This window comes from Sabethes cyaneus, chromosome 3 (genome assembly GCF_943734655.1).
Source record: "Sabethes cyaneus chromosome 3, idSabCyanKW18_F2, whole genome shotgun sequence".
NCBI lineage: Eukaryota > Metazoa > Arthropoda > Insecta > Diptera > Culicidae > Sabethes > Sabethes cyaneus.
Window position 1 is genome coordinate 251,095,286 of NC_071355.1, and position 23,573 is coordinate 251,118,858.

The 23,573-nt window shown below is 40.7% G+C and overlaps 1 protein-coding gene across 1 annotated transcript; it reads left to right on the forward strand.

The window, feature by feature from the left end:
• The first annotated feature begins 403 nt into the window (after positions 1-403).
• Positions 404-21,741, forward strand: LOC128744154 (ATP-binding cassette subfamily G member 4). The gene is made up of 9 exons (XM_053840958.1): positions 404-1,265; positions 19,044-19,351; positions 19,417-19,562; positions 19,625-19,863; positions 19,934-20,347; positions 20,406-20,506; positions 20,572-20,727; positions 21,122-21,327; positions 21,393-21,741. The coding sequence occupies exons 1-9, from the start codon at positions 965-967 to the stop codon at positions 21,532-21,534; spliced, it is 2,013 nt and encodes a 670-aa protein (XP_053696933.1). The 5' UTR covers positions 404-964; the 3' UTR covers positions 21,535-21,741.
• The last annotated feature ends 1,832 nt before the right edge of the window (positions 21,742-23,573 follow it).

Below are 23,573 nucleotides of genomic sequence, written 5' to 3' on the forward strand. Positions count from 1 at the left end.
CAGAGGAAACCGCCGCCCGCCCTATCAAACGTTGCTGATAACAGCGTCGGTGGAATGACTTACCGTGCAAAGTCGATCCCGATCAAGCGACGACGGCAAACGGTGAAGCATGCAGGTAAACCGTTCACGCCGTACTCACCTGCAGCACCGCCAATCGGTTGCACCCTTCCGCCGTCGTTAGCATAGCCGCGTCATGCTGCTGCACCGTCGGGCGGCCGCATCAGGGTGGTTATTAATTATTAATTTGCCTCTCCGTCTCCGGGCAAGTGTATATTCTCGAAAGCAAACATTCAGTCACAGACAAGCGCGCGCGAAGCTATAGTGTAAGTCATCGTCGTCGTCGTCGCTATTGTTGCTGCTATTGTTGAAGTGTACATGAAATCGATGAGCTCATGAATAGTCACCGATGCGGACTTAGAACCGCGAACGAGCTGCACTGCATCGACCAGGGACCTCAGCGCAACTCCACCGAACGGTCAGTTCGCAGTAGTTCTTTGTCTCCGGTTCGGGTTAGATCGCGAGTTCTCACTGTCCGGTGCTCCTGTTACCAGCCAGTCCGACTGCTCTGCAGGCACAGAAACGAACGTCAATTTCTTTATCGCACAAGGAATCAATCACTTTGCTTGCCACTGCTTTTGTCTGATAAGCATTTAGGTCCATCATCGGCTCGTCGTGGGCAGCGAGTCGTCTTCAATCGTCTGCTGGACGGCGGTCAGAGTGGACGTTCTTGAAGTCGGTTTTCCGGGGTTCGAATCAGCGAAATTCTTAAGCAGTTAAACCAGACTCGCGAGTGATTGACGGTCGGTTTCGTTTGAAGATGAAATAGTGAACGTCGGGCTGCTGTTGATTTAAAGTGGTTAATTCTCTTTGTGCTAATTCGTTTGCGGAGAGCAAAACAAAAACGGAACTAGGTAGCATACACAAACAGAGGACAACAAGTGCGCAATAGCAACGAAACGAAACGATGGATATACTGCAGCAAGAGGTGCGTGGTATAGCCTTGACTACGATCAGCACTGATCAGAATGGACCAGTTTACAACCCAACGACCGTACCGTTGAACCGAAAGGATTCGCGAAACATGGAGACGGGAATGGTACTGAACAATACCAATCATGGGCATAACAACAACCACGGCATTTATCAGTCACACAACGACATTGAGGCACTTCAGATTCGGCCCTTCCAGAATCTGCCACCGTGCGAACCGGTAGATATTCAATTCAAGGATATTACCTACTGTGTTAGCATGGGATTCCGAAAAGGTTTGTAGTTCTAGTTTTAAGAGTGTTTAAAATTACTGACCTTAAGCAATGTTTTACTAACGATGATAGGCCACCAATCGGTAATCAGATTGTATTAAAGTTGCCTTACTTGAATTGAATGGATTGTCTTTGATAAAGCACAGCTACTCAACCCTATGTGTATGGTCGAGTCAGCGGAAATTCTTCGATTTCGATCATGCACACTCACGTGCTTGCCTTGGGTTGCACCGGGTTTCTTTCTTATTTGTAACGAGTATAAAAGGTGCAGCTCTATTTGTTGCTGCCGAGCTCAGCTGAAAGCAAAGACATTCACCTTTGCGCACCATCCATCGTCGGTCGGAACCGGGCGATCAGCTGCTCCGGGCGAGACAGTCCGACGATAGGGGACGATCGATCAGTGTGCAAATAGTGACGCTCTAAATATGTGCCGAGCGATAGTGAGGATCTTTGTGTGGTTTACTGTAGCGCATAAATCCAGCGGGGAAATGATGATTCGATGAAGACAAAGAACTTTTATTTCTGCCTGGCAGGTTGGGGTACAGTCGAACCTGGTTGTACTGACATACCTTGTTTAAATATTTTGAAAATATATTTGCCTGGGTGTATTAATAATTCCGGTTGGTTAACAAAATTTTAACGTTCTCTGACATCGGATTGTTTTCCTATAATGGGAACCAATAAAGTCATGATATGGAAATAAAAAGCTCGTACCGAAAATCTGTAAGCTTGCAAAAAGTAAAGAGAGCAAATCCATGAAGTATAGAATGGGTGGGGAAGAGTTCACTTCAGGTGGTCCCAAATCAGGCAAAGAAACAGGCCACTTTTTCGAAGAAATAAAATCCGGAAAATTCACCTCACATCAAGCCAGTGCAGCTTTGGCCTGGTGAGACGGTGTGGAATCTTGTTGGAAGCAGAATGATGCAATCTTGTAGTGTTTTTTTGACGATGATAGTGTTGATTTTAACACCAAGTTTAATGAAAAGCAATGGAACCTTCAAATTTTTGGATAAACGTCCCCATACCGTCATCCTCGAAACATTCCGGAACCTTTCAACAGCCAGTTTGTACCGAGAAACATCGGAAAGATGTACTGCACATATCCGATCATTTTGTTAGTTGTGGTGATCCTGCGGCAGGAACATTTTCTGTATTGAATCAATCGAAGATCATCTTCCAAAAAAAAATTTAGTGGTTGACTGCAAAATTCCCAGTTCCTTGGTCATCTTACGTCTAGACTGATCTGGTTTCCGATGAATTCGCTCCCGAATTGGCTTCCGGTGTCCTTGTAGTGCGCTTACGATCAGGTTTGAGAAGATGAATCGTTCGTTTATTCCAAGTAGCTTCACTTCAGGTAGGTTCTTTAAAATATTACACGGTCGAAAAATTTTCAAAAACAGAGCGAATTTTCAGAATTTTCTTAAGCGAATGAAAATTCAAAATATACTTGCAAGCTGTATTGACATTTAAATACACTCTAAACGAAAAATATTCGGACACATTTCTGATTAACCCATTTTTAATTAAACTCGTCCAAAAAATAGTGACAGTTATTAGTACTCACACTGTATGTATCTGCTTCTTCACAAATATCCGGTACAATACAGGTAATAATAAAATACATATATAATTTACTGTATTGCAGTAGATTCAGCCAGAAACGCGCAAAAATGCTTTATCCCATTTATCAAATGAATTTTTGTATCTGAAAGATGTCCTCTGTAATTTTCTGAATCGAAAATGCTGATTTAACTCTTCAATGACAACTTTTAAGTAATAAGGACTGGTTGATGTTGAAATACTGAGTGACGGTGGTGAAGACTGCATGAACTTAATTTTCTACGGTCGAGCCCGTCTAATATGTGCTCTGGAACTAAAATTCAACTCTTGCATGATAAATTGATGGCTCTAATATAGAATGAACTATATAAAAATTGGCTATGAAATACTTCGTGATGGCCATTGAACTCCCATGAACTTAGTATTCGACGATCGAGCAAAGCTTAATGTGTGCTTTTCTATTTGAACAAGCAGAATGAGGATGAAGATAACTTACATGACGCCAAAATTTTATAATCACTATGTCATGTACCCCACGAACTATCAGTTATGGTTATTAAAAGTGTAAATTCTATGCAAGACTTTGACTATGAACGTCTAGCAAAAAAGGTGCGACTACGTGAGTAATGAAATAAATGGCGAAACTTTAAAAATGGGACGGACTGAAATTGTACCTGAAATCTATTGGAATAAAACAAGGGCTTCCTCTCCGCAGTGCTATTAGTTGCTGCAGGACAAGTCAACGCAAACCGGATCGGAATGGCACCGCAATTCAGTGGAAAGTAACCGAAGGAGAAAGAGGAAGAAGAAGAAGGGCTTGTTACAGCAAACTATAAGTAGCGCTATTGTCTAGTTTTCGGTCCTTTTTTTCTACCGCAGTCACACCAACGCGCATTCAAGTTCACACCGTCCATTTAGAGGTGGAATACGAACGCTATGCATAACACAACTGGCAGTTTGCTCAGTCAAACGCCGATTGCAGGCAGCAAAACGAACGCGTTCTAAAACTTTTTGACATTTTCGTTTCGATCAAATTGCCTTTACCGTTTGGAACAGCGAATGACTGCAAAACAGTCAAATAACTGGTAATCACCACGCTAAACGAAAAGCAACCGCACAATCGTATGATTCAATACTACAAAAAAAAACAACTAAGGGTTGCACGAAAGGGTGACGTAAGAATATATCAGATCATTAGATCAAATACTAATGTAAACTGCACTTCTGGCATATGTATGTTTATGAGAATCTGCGAGTGCCGTTGTTTAAGTGAATGTTTAAAAGAGAAGAGCAAAATATTCAGTATTGAATGCAATGGTGGCTTTGACAGTACGTGAACGGCGGTTCATAAGTACAACGCCTGCATCCATTGAGACATAGAGATTTCTTTTAAAAATCTATTGTGTGCATCATAAAGGTTGAAATAGTAATGAATGACCAGCCTACAGATTACTGTATTAAAAATGATTATGCGTAGCTTAACATGTTTCAATAATCTTACTTTAACTCGCTTGTGACCTTTAAAAGGGCCATTGGTTACAAATAATTGGTAAATCCAAAGAACGTTCATCGCAAATATGACGTGCCATTCGAATGTCCTTCTCTTTTGACTCTTTTTGATGGCAACATACACGTAAGTTAGCAGCGTCGATTCACTGTCTCTTGCTCCGAGAAGGTTTTACTAATTTTACTTTCATACGCAAACATTTCTATGAGAGTCCTTATCCTCCTACCACAGGGGTGAGGGGTCTCAAACCATCATAAAATAAATTCATGCCTCCAAAAACCCCCACATGCCAAATTTGGTAGCTTAGTTCTCGAGTTATGAGGAAATTTGATTTCATTTGTATGGGATCCCCCTTTTTAAAGAAGCCAAAGGTCACCATAGGAAAAAATCCTAAAGCATCTAAAAAGTCCCACATGCCAAATTTTGTTCCATTAGCTTAATTAGTTCTTGAGTTATGAGGAAACGTGTGTTTCATTTGTATAGGAGCCCTCCCCTGTTAAAAGACAGTTGGGGTTAGTACACCATACAGAAAATTCCTGCCTTCTAAAACCCCAACATGTCAAATATACTTCCAATTGCTTGATAAGCTCTAGAGCTATGAGGAAATTTGTATGGGAGCCCACCTCTTAGACGGGGAAGAGGTCTCAGTACACCATAGTGAAAATTCTTGCCTTCTAAAACCCCCACATGCCAAATTTGGTTCCTTTTGCTTGATTAGTTCTCGAGTTATGAGAAAAATTGTATATATTTTGTATGGGAGCCTCCCCCTTCCTAAAGAAGAGAGGGGTGTCAATTCACCACAGAAAAAAATCTTGCCTTCTGAAACCCCCATATGCCAAATTTGGTTCCATTTGCTTGATTAGTTCTCGAGTTTTGAGGAAATTTGTGTTTCATTTGTAAAGGAGCCCCCCCCCTCTCACGCCCTACTAAAAATTGCTCTATTACCCCCCTATAAAATTGCTGGTCATTTTATCTATCCAACGACATATAAATTGTTCAGTTTCGTTCAGTAGTTTATTAGTTATTAGCATTTGAAATCTTTCATTCAAACGTTACACTTCTATTTTCGTTTTCACAAAGTGCTACCCAGTCCCAGTATTGTAAACAAAGACGTAATCCTACGTCAAAACAACCACTACATGTGCATGGAAGAAGTCGGTCGGATTCCGTCCAATACAAACGAATATTTTGCTTGCGTCGGACCGACGTCCGGGTGATAAACAATTACTGTGAGCAACCGATTTGGAGACAAAAAGAGAAACGAAAAAATACGTCACCGTATGCTTCCAGTCAGTTTGCAGTTTATATTCTCAAAGCGCAAAGCAAAACGAGAGATCGACTGTTTGCTTTTGCTGAGATGCCGCATGAACTGTACGACGGCAGCAGCGCAAGCGGCAGATTGACTGGATTCAAAAAAACAGTCAAATGATCGTTCAAAAAGCGGAGTTTGAATGCGGAAAGTTCGCATTCACGGCAGTCACATTCAACTTGCGATCCCTTTTCAAGCCCTGACTGTAACACCTCAACTAAGCAAAATTCAAAAATATTATGTACCAGCTGATTGCTCGATCTTACTCGGGACCCCTTTGCCTCTCAGTCACTTGTACATCTGTTATTGTAACGAAAATCCTCATAATACAAGGAACATAACCCTTTTTCCATTTAACTGTGTCTACACCCTTTGTCAGTTCATGTCATGTTGTCTCCCAGCTACTTGTAAATCTGACTTCTTCTCGGTAATTCCTATAAATCGGCTCAAAGCCTTTTTCACGTTTTTGAACATCCACTTTGTTAATGGCCATCCTATTCCCCCTTTCAGAAATCCAGCAACTTGTACAACTGCTTTCGTTCCAAATGCAAAAGAAACGCATTCCTTGTTCCACTTGAACCTTTCTCTCCCCTTGTAAGAGACCTTCTTCCTCTTTTTTCAACCTCCCTGCGCTGATTTTTTATGCCAAAATACATGTGTTTGACAAACGATGTTTAATGAAGAAGTCCAGCAGTTCCGGAGCTATGGCGAAACATACATTTATACTCACGTTCCTCGTCCCCTCGTCTTGTCGGTTCTTTCCCAGTCAGCTGCCTCTTGTGTTACGTAGGTAACAGAATTATGCATCAACAGATATGCATCGGTTTGCTCTATGAAAATCCCTATAATGGAAACGAAACAAAGGCCTTTTTATCATATATTCCTCTTCGGTAGAATCCCCGGTGGAACTTTCTCAAAGTCACTTACATAACTTCAGTCGGTTTATATGCAAGAGAAACGCAACCCCCTTTATTTAGCCTTTGTTAGGGCACCCCCTTTTGTCAACCTTCCAGTGCTGATTCTCTTATATCGAGGAACATGTGTGCCAATTTTGGTGGAGAACGGTCAAGGCGTTCTGGAGTTATGGTGAAACATACAATTATACTCACGCTCACTTTTATATATATAGATGGGGCATTTATAGAGTCAATTATTTATCTATACCTATAAAGGAGGATTTCTGTCTGTCTGTCTGTCTGTCTGTCCGTATGTTCCTTATAGAATCGAAAACTACTGAACCAATCGGCATGAAAATATGCATGTAGAGGTTTTTTGGGGCCAGGAAAGGTTTTAGTGATGGTTAGAAACCCCTCCCCCCACTAAGAGGGGGGGCTCCCATACAAATGAAACACAAATTTCTGCATAACTCGAGAACTAATCAAGCAAATAGAACCAAATTTGGCATGTGGGTGTTTTCGGTGACGAGAATTTATTCTATGGTAAATTGAGACCCCTCCCCTCTTTATAAGGGGAATTATAACTCCTCTCCTCTTTAAAAGAGGGGGCTTCCATACAAATTTCCTCATAACTCGAGAACTAATCAAGCAAATGGAACCAAATTTGGCATGTGAAGGTTTTCGAGGGCAAGAATATTTTCTATAGTAAATTAGGACCCCTCCCCACTTTAAGAAGGGGGGCTCCTGTACCAAAGAAACACAATTTTCCTCATAACTCGAGAAGTAATCAAGCAAATGGAACCAAATTTGGCATGTGGGTGTTTTTGAAGACAAAAATTTTTTCTATGATGAATTGGGACCCCTCCCCGTTTTAGGAGGGGGGGATCCTATACACATGAAATACAAATTTCCTCATAACTCGAGAACTAATCAAGCAAATGGAACAAAATTTGGCATGTGGGTGTTTTCGAGGGCAAGAATATTTTCTATGGTGAATAAGGACCCCTCCCCACTTTAAGAGGGGGGGCTCCTATACAAACGAAACACAAATTTCCTCATAACTCAAGAACTAATCAAGCAAATGGAACCAAATTTGGCATGTGGGTGTTTTTGGAGACAAAATTTTTTTCTATGATGAATTGGGACCCCTCCCCACTTTAGGAAGGGGGGCTCCTATACAAATGAAATGCAAATTTCCTCATAACTCGAGAGCTAATCAAGCAAATGAAACCAAATTTGGCATGTGAAAGTTTTCGAGGGCAAGAATATTTTCTATGGTGAATTAGGACCCCTCCCAACTTTAAGAGGGGGGGGGCTCCTATACAAACGAAATACAAATATCTTCATAACTCGAGAACTAATCAAGCAAATGGAACCAAATTTGGCACGTGGGTGTTTTTAAAGACAAAAATTTTTTCTATGATGAATTGGGACCCCTACCCACTTTAGGAGGGGGGGCTCCTATACAAATGAAATTCAAATTTCCTCATAACTCGAGAACTAATCAGGCAAATAGAACCAAATTTGTCATGTGGAGGTTTCTGGAGGCAAAAATATTTTCTATGGTGAATTAGGACCCCTCCCAAATTTAAGCGGGGGTGCTTCTACACAAATAAAATACAAATTTCCTCATAATTCGAGAACTAATCAAGCAAATGGAACCATATTTAACATGTGGGTGTTTTTGGAGGCAACCATTTTTTCTATGATGAATTGGGACCCCTTACCTTTTTAAGAGAAGGGGGGGCTCTCATACAAACGAAATACAAATTTCTTCATAACTCTAGAACTAATCAAGCAAATGGAACCAAATTTATCATGTGGGTGTTTTTGTAGGCAAGAATATTTTCTATGGTATATTTTCTATGGATTTCCCCACTTTAAGAGAGGGGGGGCTCCTATACAAATGAAAAACAAATTTCCTCATAACTCGAGAACTAATCAATCAAATGGAACCAAATTTGGCATGTGGGAGATTTTGGAGTCTTGAATTCATTTTACGATAGTTAGAGACCTCTCACACCTGTGGTAGGGGAATATGGACTCTCATACAAATAAAACAGAAATTTTTGCGAAACTCAAAAACTAATCGAACTCGAGAAATTCGAGACTCTTCCATAAAACATTAGTCAATACAAGACCACAAAAGCTATCTATAGTAACACTAGATCATTCAGGACAAGACGGTCGCGAGTGTTGCCGGTGACCCGCCGTCGGAAGCGCCGCCCACTGGGGGGCTTGCAAAACTCGAGATTGTGACAAAGATCATCCGAGATTCATGATTTATGTACAACACAGGTTAATTTGTGGCAATACGAAGTTTGTCGGGTCAGCTAGTTATCCATAAAAATGCTGAACTGAGTATTGCTGTATCTTAGGTATTTACGGCCCACTCGCAGTTAACACTGGGTGGTGTGCAGGGTGCACTCTTGGCGCACACTTTTGCGTATATTTGAAGAAGACTTTTGTAACTTTTGTGCTTTGTAAATAAAATAGACATTTGTATAACAATTTTGGGTAGAGGTAGTTTCCCTTTACTATATGTTTTGCTCAGTGGCTTGGTTAAGAAAACAAATACAGTTTTGTCCTTCAATAGCAAAGATAGCTCAGAGATAGCCATTTAGTCTATTATTAGCGCTAGCGAAACTATTCTATTCTATTCTACTCGAGACAAAAACATCGGATGTGTAAATTGATTCTATTATAGTTACGTTTACGATTCAATAAATGAATGATGAATATTATTTTTATACTTTGCTAATGCATATGTTTTGATTTGAAAAAGAAAAAAAATTAATCACTATAAACCAGTTCCTCATGTTGATACTGATACACGATAGACTTTTCCATTATGAATAATTAATGTGTACGGGGTAGATACGCCAATAATGAGGTGGCTCTAATTGGAGAGCAAATTTTTTGCCAATTGAAGTTCACGATTATTAATATGCAACCAGACACTTGAAAGAAATTTTCAATTTTATAGTAGAATGGAATTTTGAAGTAGCCATACTTAAGTTAGGTGGCTATACAAATAATAACAGCATTCCTTCTAGCTTTCTATTTTAGAGCGAAAAGGTAACACAAAAAAAAGATTACTTCACAAGTATTAACGCAAAGTGTTACACCGGTAAAAATTATATCAAATAATTACTTCAACGATTTATACACTTCGATAAGAGAAGGCACAGCTTAAACTTATTTTTGGTGTCGTTTTAATCATGTTTGTATATTTATACATAAACTATCTAAGCAAATATCAGTCTAACACAGGCGACAGGATCAATATCGGCACCCTCACCTCACAAGTGATTGACAGAAACGTGACGGCTTCGTTAACTGGAAGGATACACCACGAAGTCAGTCGCAGCAAATGCCCCCCAAGATTTATGTGTTGTTATTATTGCACTTAGAATCGAACTGTCATGTTTGACGATATGACGTTTTTAACCTTCATCTTGTCATGCTAGTTCAATTAAAGTGATTATTCGCGTAAGAACAATGCAGCGTAATTCCTGACAGGTTATCCGGTGCCATCAACTTTCGACCTACAGACTGAGACGCTGAAACCGGTTTTAAGCCCTTATACGGCTTATACAGGCTCATGAACATCGATACCGCTTCCTTGTACGGGCCACTCATGGGGGTGCGAATTATAACGATTAGGTATAACAGTTTTTGTTCGCGTCCGTTGTACCTACTAATGGATGCTGAGGAAGTTGCTTGCCTCAGTGACCCGTTGACCATGATTTGAAACTGGATATTTGTGATTTTTTTTTGCTTTGATTTATGTATGTAAACAAACCAACACAATTAACAGATTGGTGGCACGGGCTTTTTGTTCTTTCTATTTCTAATTTTTGTTGTCCGTTCAAATTCACAACCAAGAATAACTGCTTTGATGCTTTGTCGGGAGTGTAATTCTTTGTCCAATTGAAGACTATCAAAATATTTACTATTCATGGTATAACCCATCTGTCACCCGGTAGAGAATTAAAGCTCGACATGCTAAAAATCGCTAATCAGCGTGAAACGTGGAATGGGTGACCTTGGCGAAGTAAAAAATCCCAAATCACTAAAGGCAGACGCTTTTCGATCGACAGTCCCATCACGATTGTCGGTGCCGAACAATTCTTGCCATTTTCCTATGAGTAAGCTCGATTAAACGGATAGACTGTGTTCGCCGTCCTGAAACGCGCAAATTGAATGTAAAAACATATCAACCAACCCAAACAAAGAAAGTGAAGTTCCATCGGCTGATAATCGGACGTGTACAGCTGATAAAACGCAACAGCACGCCTTCATTTGGTGTGGAACCGATCGACCGAAGACCGGACGGAACGCACAACGTTTATGACTGCGTCCACATTCGAGTCACATGCACACACCGACCGGACCACCCGTCAGAAATAATAAAATGAAATAACCGATTCGACCGGAGCGTGTTGATATGGGTTGGATTGGAAGGTACACAAAACAGCGAACCCGACGACGACGACGACGACGATGGCGGAGATGCAGAATTTAATGATGTCGTGTTAATTTTGCTGTCGATTGCATTTTAATTGGTCGTTGCCAGCAATCGACCAACCACTGACCAATCCCGGCCACCACGTAATAATAATGGTGATTGAAATGACTGTGCTTGATAACTCGAAGAAATAATAAAAAAGAAAACCGGTGGTGATTTACTGCCACCGGACACCGGTTGGAAACAAAACAAAGCAGAACTTGAGAAGAGGTGCTGCATTTTACGATAAAATTAGTGATGAGTCCAGTTGTTGTTTGGTTGCAAAATTAAAAGAAAATTTATATGGTCCATTTAATAGTCATTTAACCATGCAATTTGTTGTTAGCATTTTTTTAATCGCTTTAAAAAGGTGTATAAAACTGCAAGAATTTATAAATAAATATACTCGAAATGAATAATATATTGTTATGTCCTCATTAATTTACAGCTAAAATTGTTGTTATAAATTTTGTCATTTTAATAAATTAGTTTTAATTAGTTAATTAATTAATTTGTGTTGTAAGATCAAAGTTCTTCTATATTGAATAGTGATGCGAAAAAGGTATTTGAAAGGATACTAACTCAAAATTGAAGCATCGTGGAATCATCATAAGATATTATATAACAATCTTCAAAAACGTGAAACAATCGTAGGAGTTCAAAGCGTTCAGAGCATTGGAAATGCGACAGATAGTTGACAAAAAGTGTTAGTTCGTTGATACACAGCGAAAACAGCGGTGGTCCTATCCTACTACCTTGAGGTACACTGAATCGAGATGACCGACCGACCAGTCAAACGAGATCGACCAAACGCAGTGTGTTGCACCAGCGATTACCGAAACGAAGTTCTCAGTAGTGCTTGGAATCATAGCTTTAATAGTAGACGGAACTTCTAGCATACTAATTCGGAGACTGTGGTAAACGAGAATTATCAGCGGTACCTTTTGTCTAACCTGCGAGAAGTCAAGCGGCGACTCATTTGGCACACGCACTCATGGTTTAATTTCTTTTCGGTCGATTAACTTCATCCTTTAGGCCTTCCGCCTATGTCGACTTGAATTTCTTTTAAACATTAGTAATGCAACTAACAAGTTACTGAGTGACGCTCTTTAGCTGTCTTATAATACGCCTATTAACCTATGTCTCTATCGGCGCCCCATATAGGAGATGCATGAGAGTACATCATGTGCTCCGTAAAGAAGGCCGCCTTTAACAGTGTCCAGAAACTGGATTCATGGAACGAATACACCATTAATTGTATTGCTTGGAGACGATAAATCCAGGAGAAGCTAACGAAGAGGATAAAGCAGTTTGGGGCAAAGAGGATTTAAGCTTTTAGCTAATAATCTTTTTTACAGAAAACTTTAAGATCAATTTCGATTTCCTCGGAAGTCGCGTTCCTCCTCAAGCAACAATGTGAGTTTTATTGTACTCTTACGGCGGTTTTCATCACCAATTTTGGTCTTAAATGCAATCATAAGAGTGTATTAAAACCCAAATTGTTACTTGGGTTTCTAACACACCAGGATTCCTGCTTTCAGAATCCTAAGCATTCCTATTTCATATTAAGAGCAATTTCTCTGCCGAGGTTTCCCGGGGATTCCAACTGTTGGACTCACATACAAAAATCCTGGTTCTATAAGCAAGGTATTCTGTACGAATCTTCTGCAGAATTCCTCCACACGGTTTCTCTGCGAGGAACTCTGTATGAAGCATTTTTGTTCGTCCGGGTCATCAGCGTGCAATAAATGGGATATATCTTATCGCAAATGACGAAAATTAATTAATTTTCCTATCGACGGGAAGAGTTTTGCATTGGAAGCAATAAAAGCAATATAAGCGAAACGCTCATTCCCTTTCTTTGCTTCCGTGTGATTTAATGGAAAAATTCGTCTTCCACCGTCATGTTTGCTGGCACACTGTAAAAGGGTACAAGGCGATGTACACGTTTAGATAATAAGTTCTACTTCTGTACATAAGTAAGTGTCCATGTTCGCCAGTCCGGCAGAACAAAGGGATGAAATCAGAGATCTTCACTGTTGACGGTTACCCGCAATGGTTTTTACCTGTCGCCAGGACAGGCTCTCGTATACACCCTGGATGTTGTTGATTAAGCTGCGTCGCCATGAGCCTCTGAGTGTGGCTCGTCTACGCTGTCTTGCTACTTCTGTACTGTGTTAAAACTATCAGTGATCTATTTACTATTAAAAGCCGAAAAAAAATCGTATTTTCGAAAATTCGTATCTCCGAAATGTCTTCAACAACTACAGTTTTCTTTAATGTTCTACCGTGATCCACCGTGACATACATATGAAATGAAACTCACTATATTGCAGTACGTAAAGTGGCTGAGATTGGCTGCGCATGTCTGCGCCCTTTTAAAATAAAGTCACTTAAAAACTGATTGAAAGTTAGACAAAAGCTGGAATAGCTCGAAAACCAAGAAAGGTAAAGCTGCACTTCTTTCAGCAAAAAGGTATATTTTCATAGTATGTTAAACGTCGTGGAACATCAAAACTGCGTGGAAGTAAAAATAACCAGAAAAAAATCATAAAAAACTAGTATTAAGGGGATACATTAGTTTGTAGCACTATAACTTCTGTCCCTTAAGAGGTAGAAGTTCTCTTTCTTCGACAAAAACTCCTTAAATAACATTTTGTACAACTTTTTCTCGGACTTTGTATATTATTGGCTTTAAATAAAAAAGCTAAATTGATTATGTATTGACGCACCCCCTTAATGCAAGTTTTATTGATATAACAAAAAAGTACTTCAAAAATCAAGAAACTTTAGTGAAGACACAAATGCTACTTACTTACTTAATTGGCCTAACGTCTTATGACAAGGCCTGCGCAGTATAATTTCTCCAACTGTTTCGGTCCATGGCAACTGATCTCCAGTTCCGCGGGCATCCAGTGCTCGCCAGATCTCGCTCCACCTGGTCTTGCCACCTCGCTCGATGTGAAGACACAAATGCAGAAAACTTAGTAGTTTCTACGCAAAACTGAGGTCCGCCTTTTTTTGAAGCCATCCCACTGTTCGATGGTTCTACAATAGATGGAGGGACGGTAGGGGAAGGTAACGAAAATTTTTTGGGAAAGGAAAAAAATTTTCGTTATCTTCCTCTACCGTCCCTCCATCTATTGTAGAACCATCGTTTAAAAAAATATTAATATTAATGCCTGACCGCAAAGACTAAAACACGAGTTTGGTCAAAGCTCATTAATCACCAATCACTTCTCACAAATCAATATTCACCTTTCACTGCTCACTTCTCAATAATCACTACACACTTCCTACTTGTTATTACTTCTCACTACTCACTATTCCACACTTACTACTTGCTGTTCATGTTTGACTGCTCACTTCTTATTCACTCTTCACTTATCATTTTTACTCACTTCTCATTATTCACTGCAACTGTTACCAAATGGATGGTTGACTACAGACGTATCGAACGTTGTTGAGTATAATACTATAAAGTTTTACTATACAGTATATCAGGTGATAGTGGGAAACTGTCCTAGATTACTTCTGGCAGGAACTAAAGGCGAACGAATCCTGAATGGTTCGACTTGAATTTAATTAAAATGAAGCGCGAGAAAAAATCAATGCACAACCGATTAAGAAAGGATCCAAACCCAAATCTCAAGAGGGAATACAATAGTTTACATAACAGGTTTAAAGCTAGGCACCGTGCGTTTCGTCTTCAGCGTCTTAGAAATGTGCAAGTAAATTTGAAAAGTAATCCTAAAAAGTTTTGGAGCTACGTTAATCAGAAAAGAAATGATAAGGGGACGCCTGTTAATGTTACTTATCATGGGAAAAACTCGAACGATAGTCAGCAAGCGATGGATCTTTTCGCTACTTATTTTAAAAAATTTTACCGAAACGAGAACTTAGACCACTACGAACATTTACCAAATTCTTCCAAACAACCCAGCTAGCATTTTCATATGTATAAAAAAGGTAAAAATCAGCATAACGTACAGATATACATGCTAAATAAATCGTATTTCATGCGCAAAATTGGCATATCCGTACTATTTTGGAGGCGATATACGTGATTACGAATAATTTTGAGCGTTACGACTATATAAGTATTTAAATACGATAATATCCGATTAAGCGCGAGTCACTCCGTACTACTCTACGATTTTGTGCTAAAAATCGTATGTATGTCAGTCATTATCATTATATACGACAAAAAATCTACTTGATCCCACTTTATCCAGCTTTAGTTATGATTTCGAGTTTGTTAGGAGATATTTACGATAGTTTTCGTACATTGATATACGAGTTGGTGCTAGCTGGGAATTTCGAATTGTTACTGGAAGAAATCAGTAACAAAATCGATAAACTTAATGCACAGAAAGGTTCGGGCCCTGACGGAATTCCGAATAAACTACTGAAAATTTGGAAATCCGGATTAATATACCCCTGCATATTTTATTCAAAAAATCCCTGCACCACGGATATTTCCCCGGATGCTGGAAAATTTCGCATATTGTTCCTATTCACAAAAAGGGCACTAAATTGAACGTAGAAAACTATCGCGGAGTAGCCATTTTATCAGCCATTCCAAAATTATTTGAATCCGTCGTCTACGACCGCCTTTAGCTATGGTTGGAATCAGAGATTAAAGATTATCAACACGGTTTCTTAACGAAAAGTTCAATTGTGACAAACCTCGCAGAATTTGTGTCAAGAACCAAGATCTGGATGGCAAACGTTTATCAAGTCAAGACGATATATACCGACATGTCAAAGGCTTTTGACGTTGTCAGTACCAAAGTTTTGCTCGCTTGTTTGAACAAAAGTGGAATCACAGGAAATATGTTGAACTGGATTTCTACATACCTGTCAAATAGGAAACAATTAGTAAAGCTAAGTAAGTCTTGCTCAGTAAATTCTGGAGTTCCACAAGGGAGCCACCTTGGGCCCTTGTTCTTTATTGTTTTAATGAACGATTTACCTGAGTACATCAATGATGCGTTCTTGCTAGTGTACGCTGATGACGTGAACATGTTTTACCCGGTGAAGAATAATATTGACTGCTGCAAGCTCCAGACTGATTTGAACATTGAACTTTGAGACATTTTGCGACAGATGTGGTTTGATGGTCAACACTTCGAAATGTAGCGTTTTGACTTTTTCACACAAGTCATCTAATGTCATACATCACTTCCGCATAGGAGATTTTGACTTACAGCGATCGGACACAGTACGCGACCTGGGAGTGATTATGGACAAGAAACTATCTCTTAACGCACATATCGATGGAGTGATTTCGAAGGTCTCCTCGATGTTCGGTTTAGTAAAACGTTATGCAAAAGATTTTGACGATCCGTGTACAATTGTGACACTGTACACAACTCTGGTACGATCAAGTGTTGAATACGCAGGAATTGTCTGGACACCTCAGTATAATATCCACAAACAGCGGTTGGAACGTGTTCAAAAGAAATTTGTTCGGTTCGCACTTTGGAACTTGGGTTGGCGTGAAGGTTTAGCACCGTACTTAGATCTCTGCAGATTACTTGCTTACTTACTTACTTATTCAGCCGAGAGCCGGGGTGGCTCTTGCCGTATCAAGAATTCCTCTCCATTGTACTCGGTCCTGGGCTACTCGTCGCCAATTCGTTGCGCGTCTCGACACACGTAAGTCGGCCTCAACCTGGTCGAGCCATCTAGCACGTTGGGCCCCTCTATTCCTGGTGCCGGTGGGGTTCTTGAAGAGAACGGATTTCACTGCACAGTCGTCCGACATCCTTGCGACGTGGCCGGCCTACCGTAGTGTCCCAACTTTCACCAGGTGTACGATGGGAATCTCTCCAAGCAGTGCCTGTAGCTCATGATTCATAGCCTCCGCTTTCCGTTTGTACTCCGCCAAAAATAGTCCGCAACACCTTTCGTTCAAATACGGCAAGTGCACGTATCTCTTCTGTAAGCAAAGTCACTGTCTTAAATCCGTAGAGGACTACCGGTCCAATTAGCGTTTTGTACATCGTTAGCTTTGTAGGGCGGCGTATGCTCCTTGATCAATGCGTCTTGCGAAGGGAAAAGTGGGGTCGATTTCCAGCTTGAATGCGTCGTTGGATCTCCTTACTCGTATTATTGTCGGCGGTGGTGACCAAAAACCCCAATTATATGAATTCATTAACCACTTCCAGTTCATCGCTGTCAATAGTCACTCTCCCTGACAGGCAAACGTTGCTTTCACTGGAGCCTCTTCGTACCATATATTTGGTTTTCGACGCATTGATTTGTAACCCTATCCTCCTAGCCTCCGTTTTTAGTTTGGCGTAGATTGCATCCGCCGTCCCAAGGTTTCTAGTAATGATGTCGAGGTCGTCTGCGAAGTTGTCTACTCTTGCTGAAGATCGTTCCTCTCGTTTCGATGCCCGCTCGCCGGATAACGCCTTCAATAGTGATATTGAATAACATTCCATCCCCTTGCCGCAACCCTCTGCGCGATTCGAAAGGTTTCGAGAGTGTCCCCGAAACGTGCGCGTAGGATATTACTCGCTCCAGAGTAGCTTTGATCAGCCGCGTCAGTTTGTCCGGAAAATCGTACTCGTGCATTATCTGCCATAGCTGTTTGCATTCAACTGTATCGTATGCTGCTCTGAAATCCACGAAAATATGATGCATGGGCACGTTGTACCCTCGACATTTCTGAACCGCACAGAACTGTGACATCTGGACTGTGAGACATAGAGTTAGTCCCAATCTACAATATTGCCGACGTAAGCATTGTTTTGTTTACTGATTATAAGAGGTAAAGCAGCATTATTGTGGATCATAATTAACTCTATAATTGCAGATTTTCGAAAAGTTGCTTAGTTGAAGCGATGCAGTAAAGCAAGCAAAATCGAATATGGTGTGAATGCCTACCCTGCCGGATTTTAGAGAACACTTCACCAATCAATCATTTACTGTAAGCCAAATTTTTATTATCGGCCTTCGCGTGATATTTCTGCTGCTGATAAATATAATTTAAAATACTCTACGCCCTAAGCTCCCGTCAGCTAGCGACCGGATGAATGAAAATGACAACCTTTGGAACGGATGCGTTCGTTGGCAATCGCATAAATACCACCTACCTACCAAGTGGCTCTGTTCCCTTATGACTGGCGTTTTGTTCAATCATTCAATTCATTACTGGCTGGCGAGCTGGCGATAATGGAGGTGGTATTTCACTAATCTGTTTTTAATTTTAAGTAACCGATGATTAGTGGCGATAAGATTTTGGAAAGTCCATAGGGTTTCACTTCGCGCATTTCGTGGGTTCCCAAATGAAGGTTACGAGATTAGAGTTTTCATTGTGTTCTTATCACCAGGAGAGGGTGGTTCGAGGTAAAACACATTTTAACAATTTATTTTCAATTCATGACATATTAGAAAAGGCAAACAGTTTTCCGTCGGTGCGTAATACGTACGTTAATAGATGAGACACATTTCAGTTTATAATTCACATTTGTTTACTATCAGTTCAGTTGGCAAAAACAAGTTTTCGATTCGATTTAATTTCAAAACAACTAGTCAACCTCGAAGCTTATCAGCGCAAACCCGGCATCCAAGTTCCTAAACACTACTAGAGGCTTTAGTTGGTTCGATTTACAATCGACGCAGTTTTTACACGGTAGACTGTGCAAAAGTCATACGAAATCCGCGCAGATTAAGTTCACGGAGTTCAGAGTAAAACTTTTCCGGATCGAAGTCCGGCTGGGAAGGGCTCGTCCACTTGAATGAATAAACTTGTTTTCCGAAGCAGGCATGTCAATATGTCAACTGCACACTCTAATCAGATTATCAACCAGAAAAACTATCGCTACTTGTGCTTGCTGCCAAACGACCTTTGCAGCGGGTAGCAAAGTGCACATTTCGCATTGATAAGATATCGAAAACAAATTTTTATTACTTGCTTGATGCAACGATGCACCACCGCTCTGTCGTTTGTAAATAAATGCTGAATATTTTCATTACTCTCCCGCAGGTCAAAAGGAAATTCTACACAATGTGAACGGAAAGTTTCCCGGCTCGCAGCTGATCGGCATCATGGGCCCGTCCGGGGCGGGAAAGTCCACCCTGCTGGACGTGCTTTCCGGCTACCGGCGGACGGGCGTTGAGGGTGCGGTCTACGTGAACGGCCGGATCCGCAACCTGAACAGCTTCCGGCGGATGACGTGCTACATCACGCAACAGGATCAGCTGCAAACGTTGCTCACGGTGCTGGAGAATATGCGAATCGCGGCTGACCTGAAGCTTAGCTCGGATATTTCCAAGCACGAGAAGGAATCGCTGGTTGGTGAAAACCCCTTACAATGCTATTATTGTACAATTTTAATTGAATTATTGTATGGTTTTAGATCGAAGACATCCTGACCGTGCTCGGATTGTATGAGCATCAACACACGATCACCAGCCGATTGTCGGGCGGTCAAAGGAAGCGACTCTCGATTGCCCTGGAGTTGATCAACAATCCGACGATTATGTTCCTCGACGAACCAACAACGTAAGATGGAAACTAACTGTTTGATTCTTAAAACTAAACATTGTTTGAATTCTAATTTCTAGTGGTTTGGACAGTTTCTCGTGCAACCAGGTTGTACTTCTGCTGAAGCAGCTTGCCAACCAGGGACGTACGATCATCTGTACGATTCACCAACCGTCGGCAAAACTGTTTCATGAGTTCGATCAGGTATACGTTCTGTCCAGCGGGGAATGTATGTACCAAGGTAGTACAGCCAGTTTAGTGCCATTCCTTCAGTCCGTCGATATGCCATGTCCGGTGTATCACAACCCAGCTGATTATGGTAAGTTTTTCAATCCTACCTAAGAAAAACTAGTTGACGATTGTTTTAACACCTTCGGTGTCCATTGCAGTCATCGAACTGGCATGCGGCGAACACGGGATGGAGAAAATCCAAACGATGGTTGGGGAGATGGGCAACGGCGAGAGTACGGACTGGTTCGGCGATAAGCGAAAGGTACTGAAGCTGGAGCAGCTTCGCAAAAAGTATCCACTGAAGAAGATCATCGAACAGAGCGATAAGCTGCACGCGACCTCTCAGTGGCACCAACTGCGTGTGCTAATCAGTCGAGGGATCATCAAGGCGAAACGAGATTCCACCCTGACGCATCTCAGGATATGGGTTAACGTTCTGATCGCTGCTATGCTTGGTTTCCTGTTTATCGATGCCGGCAACGAAGGATCTCGCGTTCTGGATAACTATAATTTGCTGTTTTCGGTGCTGATGCATCACATGATGGCGACCATGATGTTGACGGTTCTTACTTGTGAGTAACTTAGGAAAATTGTTAAAGCAAATAAATTTTAATCAATCTATTTTGACAGTCCCGACTGAGATGGGAGTCATCCTGAAGGAACATTTCAATCGATGGTACACACTCAAAAGTTACTACCTCTCTGTGAATATAATCGATCTACCTCTTTCGGTAAGTTGGTCTACAGGGATCAAGTTTTACGATAACTAATCGTGCTTCGATTCAAATCATTGCAGTTTAGCTGTTGCTTGGTTTTCACGTGCATTATTTACTTTATGAGTGGTCAACCGATGGAAGTGTTCCGGTTCGGAATGTTCTTTGCCATCAGCTTCCTGATAGTGTTGATTGCGCAAAGTATTGGACTGACAATTGGTGCCTGGTTCAACGTTGTGGTAAGTAAATGTGACTAACTATTACATGTTGGTAAGTAAAGATGCGATACAATTGCTGTTTTAAAACGAAATCCACTGATTATTATTTTAAAGCTGTCAAACAAATCTACAGGCCGCTTGCAATTAAAACTGAACATTAGCCTTCGTAACGGCCCCCTAGCACCACCTTCCCATCGTCGGAATGCAAACATTCGATGATGTAAACTAAAATCCCGCAATCCGGCTTAAGTTTGACAGCCATTTCAAAACCAATCAAAAAGTGATAAGCACCGTTTAGCAACGTCGCACGCCAATGAACGTATCGTTATCTGGATTACCGCAATGCAAACACCTCCCCCACTATCAAACAACATTTACTTACCATCCCCTTTTACCTTGTTTCCCCTGCCTGCAGAACGGAACGTTCCTCGGTCCGGTGCTGTCCATCCCGATGATGATGTTCGCCGGTTTCGGCGTAACGCTGCGCGATTTACCCGGCTATCTGAAGTGGGGAACGCACATCTCCTATCTGCGCTACGGTCTCGAAGGTTACGTCAATGCGATCTACGGCGAAAACCGTGCCACCATGGACTGCGAACTGAAACCGTACTGTCACTACCGGTGAGTCAGGGATTTTTTCCGCTTGTCCGGAATCAAGGTTTCTAAAAAAAATTGTTCGTTCTTAGGTACCCAGCTAAATTCCTTTCGGAAATTTCGATGGAGGGCGATCAAATCGGAAAGGATCTGTACGCGCTCGGGCTTACGCTGTTTCTGGTGCGTGGTCTGTGCTACTTTGCCCTACGCTGGAAGGTTATGGCAGTACGATGAGCCTTGAATATTTCTACGACTGTAGCGTGGGGGTCATTTCTGCTACAAAGCGATAGGTGTAAATGATTGATGCCAAACTTGTTGCCAAATTTCGAAAAGACAAATACCATTTCGACTCACTTGTATTGTGTATATAATGATGATATTTTGCCAATAGATAGTGATATTTATTTTGTAAGACAATTTTATTATATGCATACTCCAGATACTAGTAAAAGTTTCAATTTTCAATGAAGATGAGGTTTTTCATATGTTTATATTTTTACATTAAAACTCTTTGCATAGGATTATCATAGTTTTGTTAGTACCTAGTGACTGAAATTCTGAACAAAATGACTTTGTTGTTTTACATCGCATATATCTACCAGCAACTGGAAGTAAGCTCGTAGATTACTTTAGAACTCAGAAAAGCGCGACTGGTCATCATGCACGGTAATCAATGAGGCTTGAAAAGTTTTTGTTTTCACTTCAAGTGTAGTGTTGCAGATGTTTCATCAGGGATTGGAAATGACCGTGATTTTAATTTATCATCAATTGAAGTTCAATGTATCACCGGAAAGCATTTTCGAATTCATAATTTGCTAAATATTGAAGGGGGTGCGAGCAAGCTATTAAAGCATTCATTCTCTGAAACGTTGAAACAGAAACGTTTTTGCTATTTTGGTAATTTGAATTATATCCATTGGATAATAAAAATGAGCTTTAGGGGTAGAAGATAGTAGATAGTAGAAGTGGGGTAATGTGGCTGTGAAAATAGAACTCCGGATGGGTTGGGCTGAAATCATGAAACTGAGCAAAACTGGTAGCAGAGCAACATTACCCTCACCTAGCGTTGCCAACCTTCTAGATATGTCTTCCATAGGATCTTCCAGACTCCCAGGCTTCCAGACTTCCAACTTTCCAGACAGACAGACAGATAAATCTTAGAAAGTTTGATTAATAGTGAATATTATTGATAAGTGAAACTTATTTCAACCTCGTGTTTTGACCTTGAGTCCTTTCGACCTTTCGAATCCGGTTATAATATCTTATTATAACTTGGTTCGACCCATGCTTCTTCCAGCATTGGACAAAAAAAAAGGTAGGAACCACAACGACTACTTGTTAAGCGTAGCTACCAATAACCCTCCTCCCGCCTCACCTTTCCGCTCTTTCCACACCATTAAAAAAAATCATTACTTTCCCCTACCGTCCCTTAATCAATTGTATCAAAAAATATTGAAACTTATTTCACCTTTTCACGACTGCCCTCGTCTATGATTTTCCATAGCTCTTTCCGGTCGATGGTATTATATGCGGCTTTGAAGTTCACGACTCTTTTGGAGGAACTTCCCGAGTACAGATGACACAAATAAACGTCAGATTGCTGATCCCACCACCGAGTAAGGATAGCTGAAATGATTTAAATACTTTTACACAGGAAAAAGTGAGTTCTATTTTACTTAATCTGTTAGCGGGAGCACATCAACAGCGATCTTATCCATAATTGCAGAGGGAGACGGAACGGATGTTAACCTTTAGTTCACCGACATAAAAATTGATGGTACTTGTAGTTGGCTCTTTTGGCTCTATCTTCACTTATTTCCATTCGATTTTTATGCAGTTAGTCGGCTCAAAATACAACAAAAGTCTATCCAAGAACTCGTATTAAAATCCGCTGTGATTTGATATCCCATTTGTCATATTTCCAAAGAAACTTCAAAATGGTCAATTTTAAGTTCTGGTAGAATCGATACCGGATGTTCCGGAGTGTGGGACATGAACTTGCACTCTACAGGATAGTGTAAGATTCATTCTTATTGATCACAAATGAAATGAATAACTTTTGCGCACTCTGTTAAGCAGATTTCTAGTTTTATTTCACATGCTACTTATGACATAAAAAAATCCCTCAGCTATCCGGAATATCTCCTGGAAAATGGAACCGTAATTTACCAACTTATTTTTTCATTCAAGGCCAATCTAATGTGGTTCATTTAAGAGTAGTTGCATTAAAATCGAATAAAAATAAGTGCAGATAGAGCCAAAAGAGTAACTGC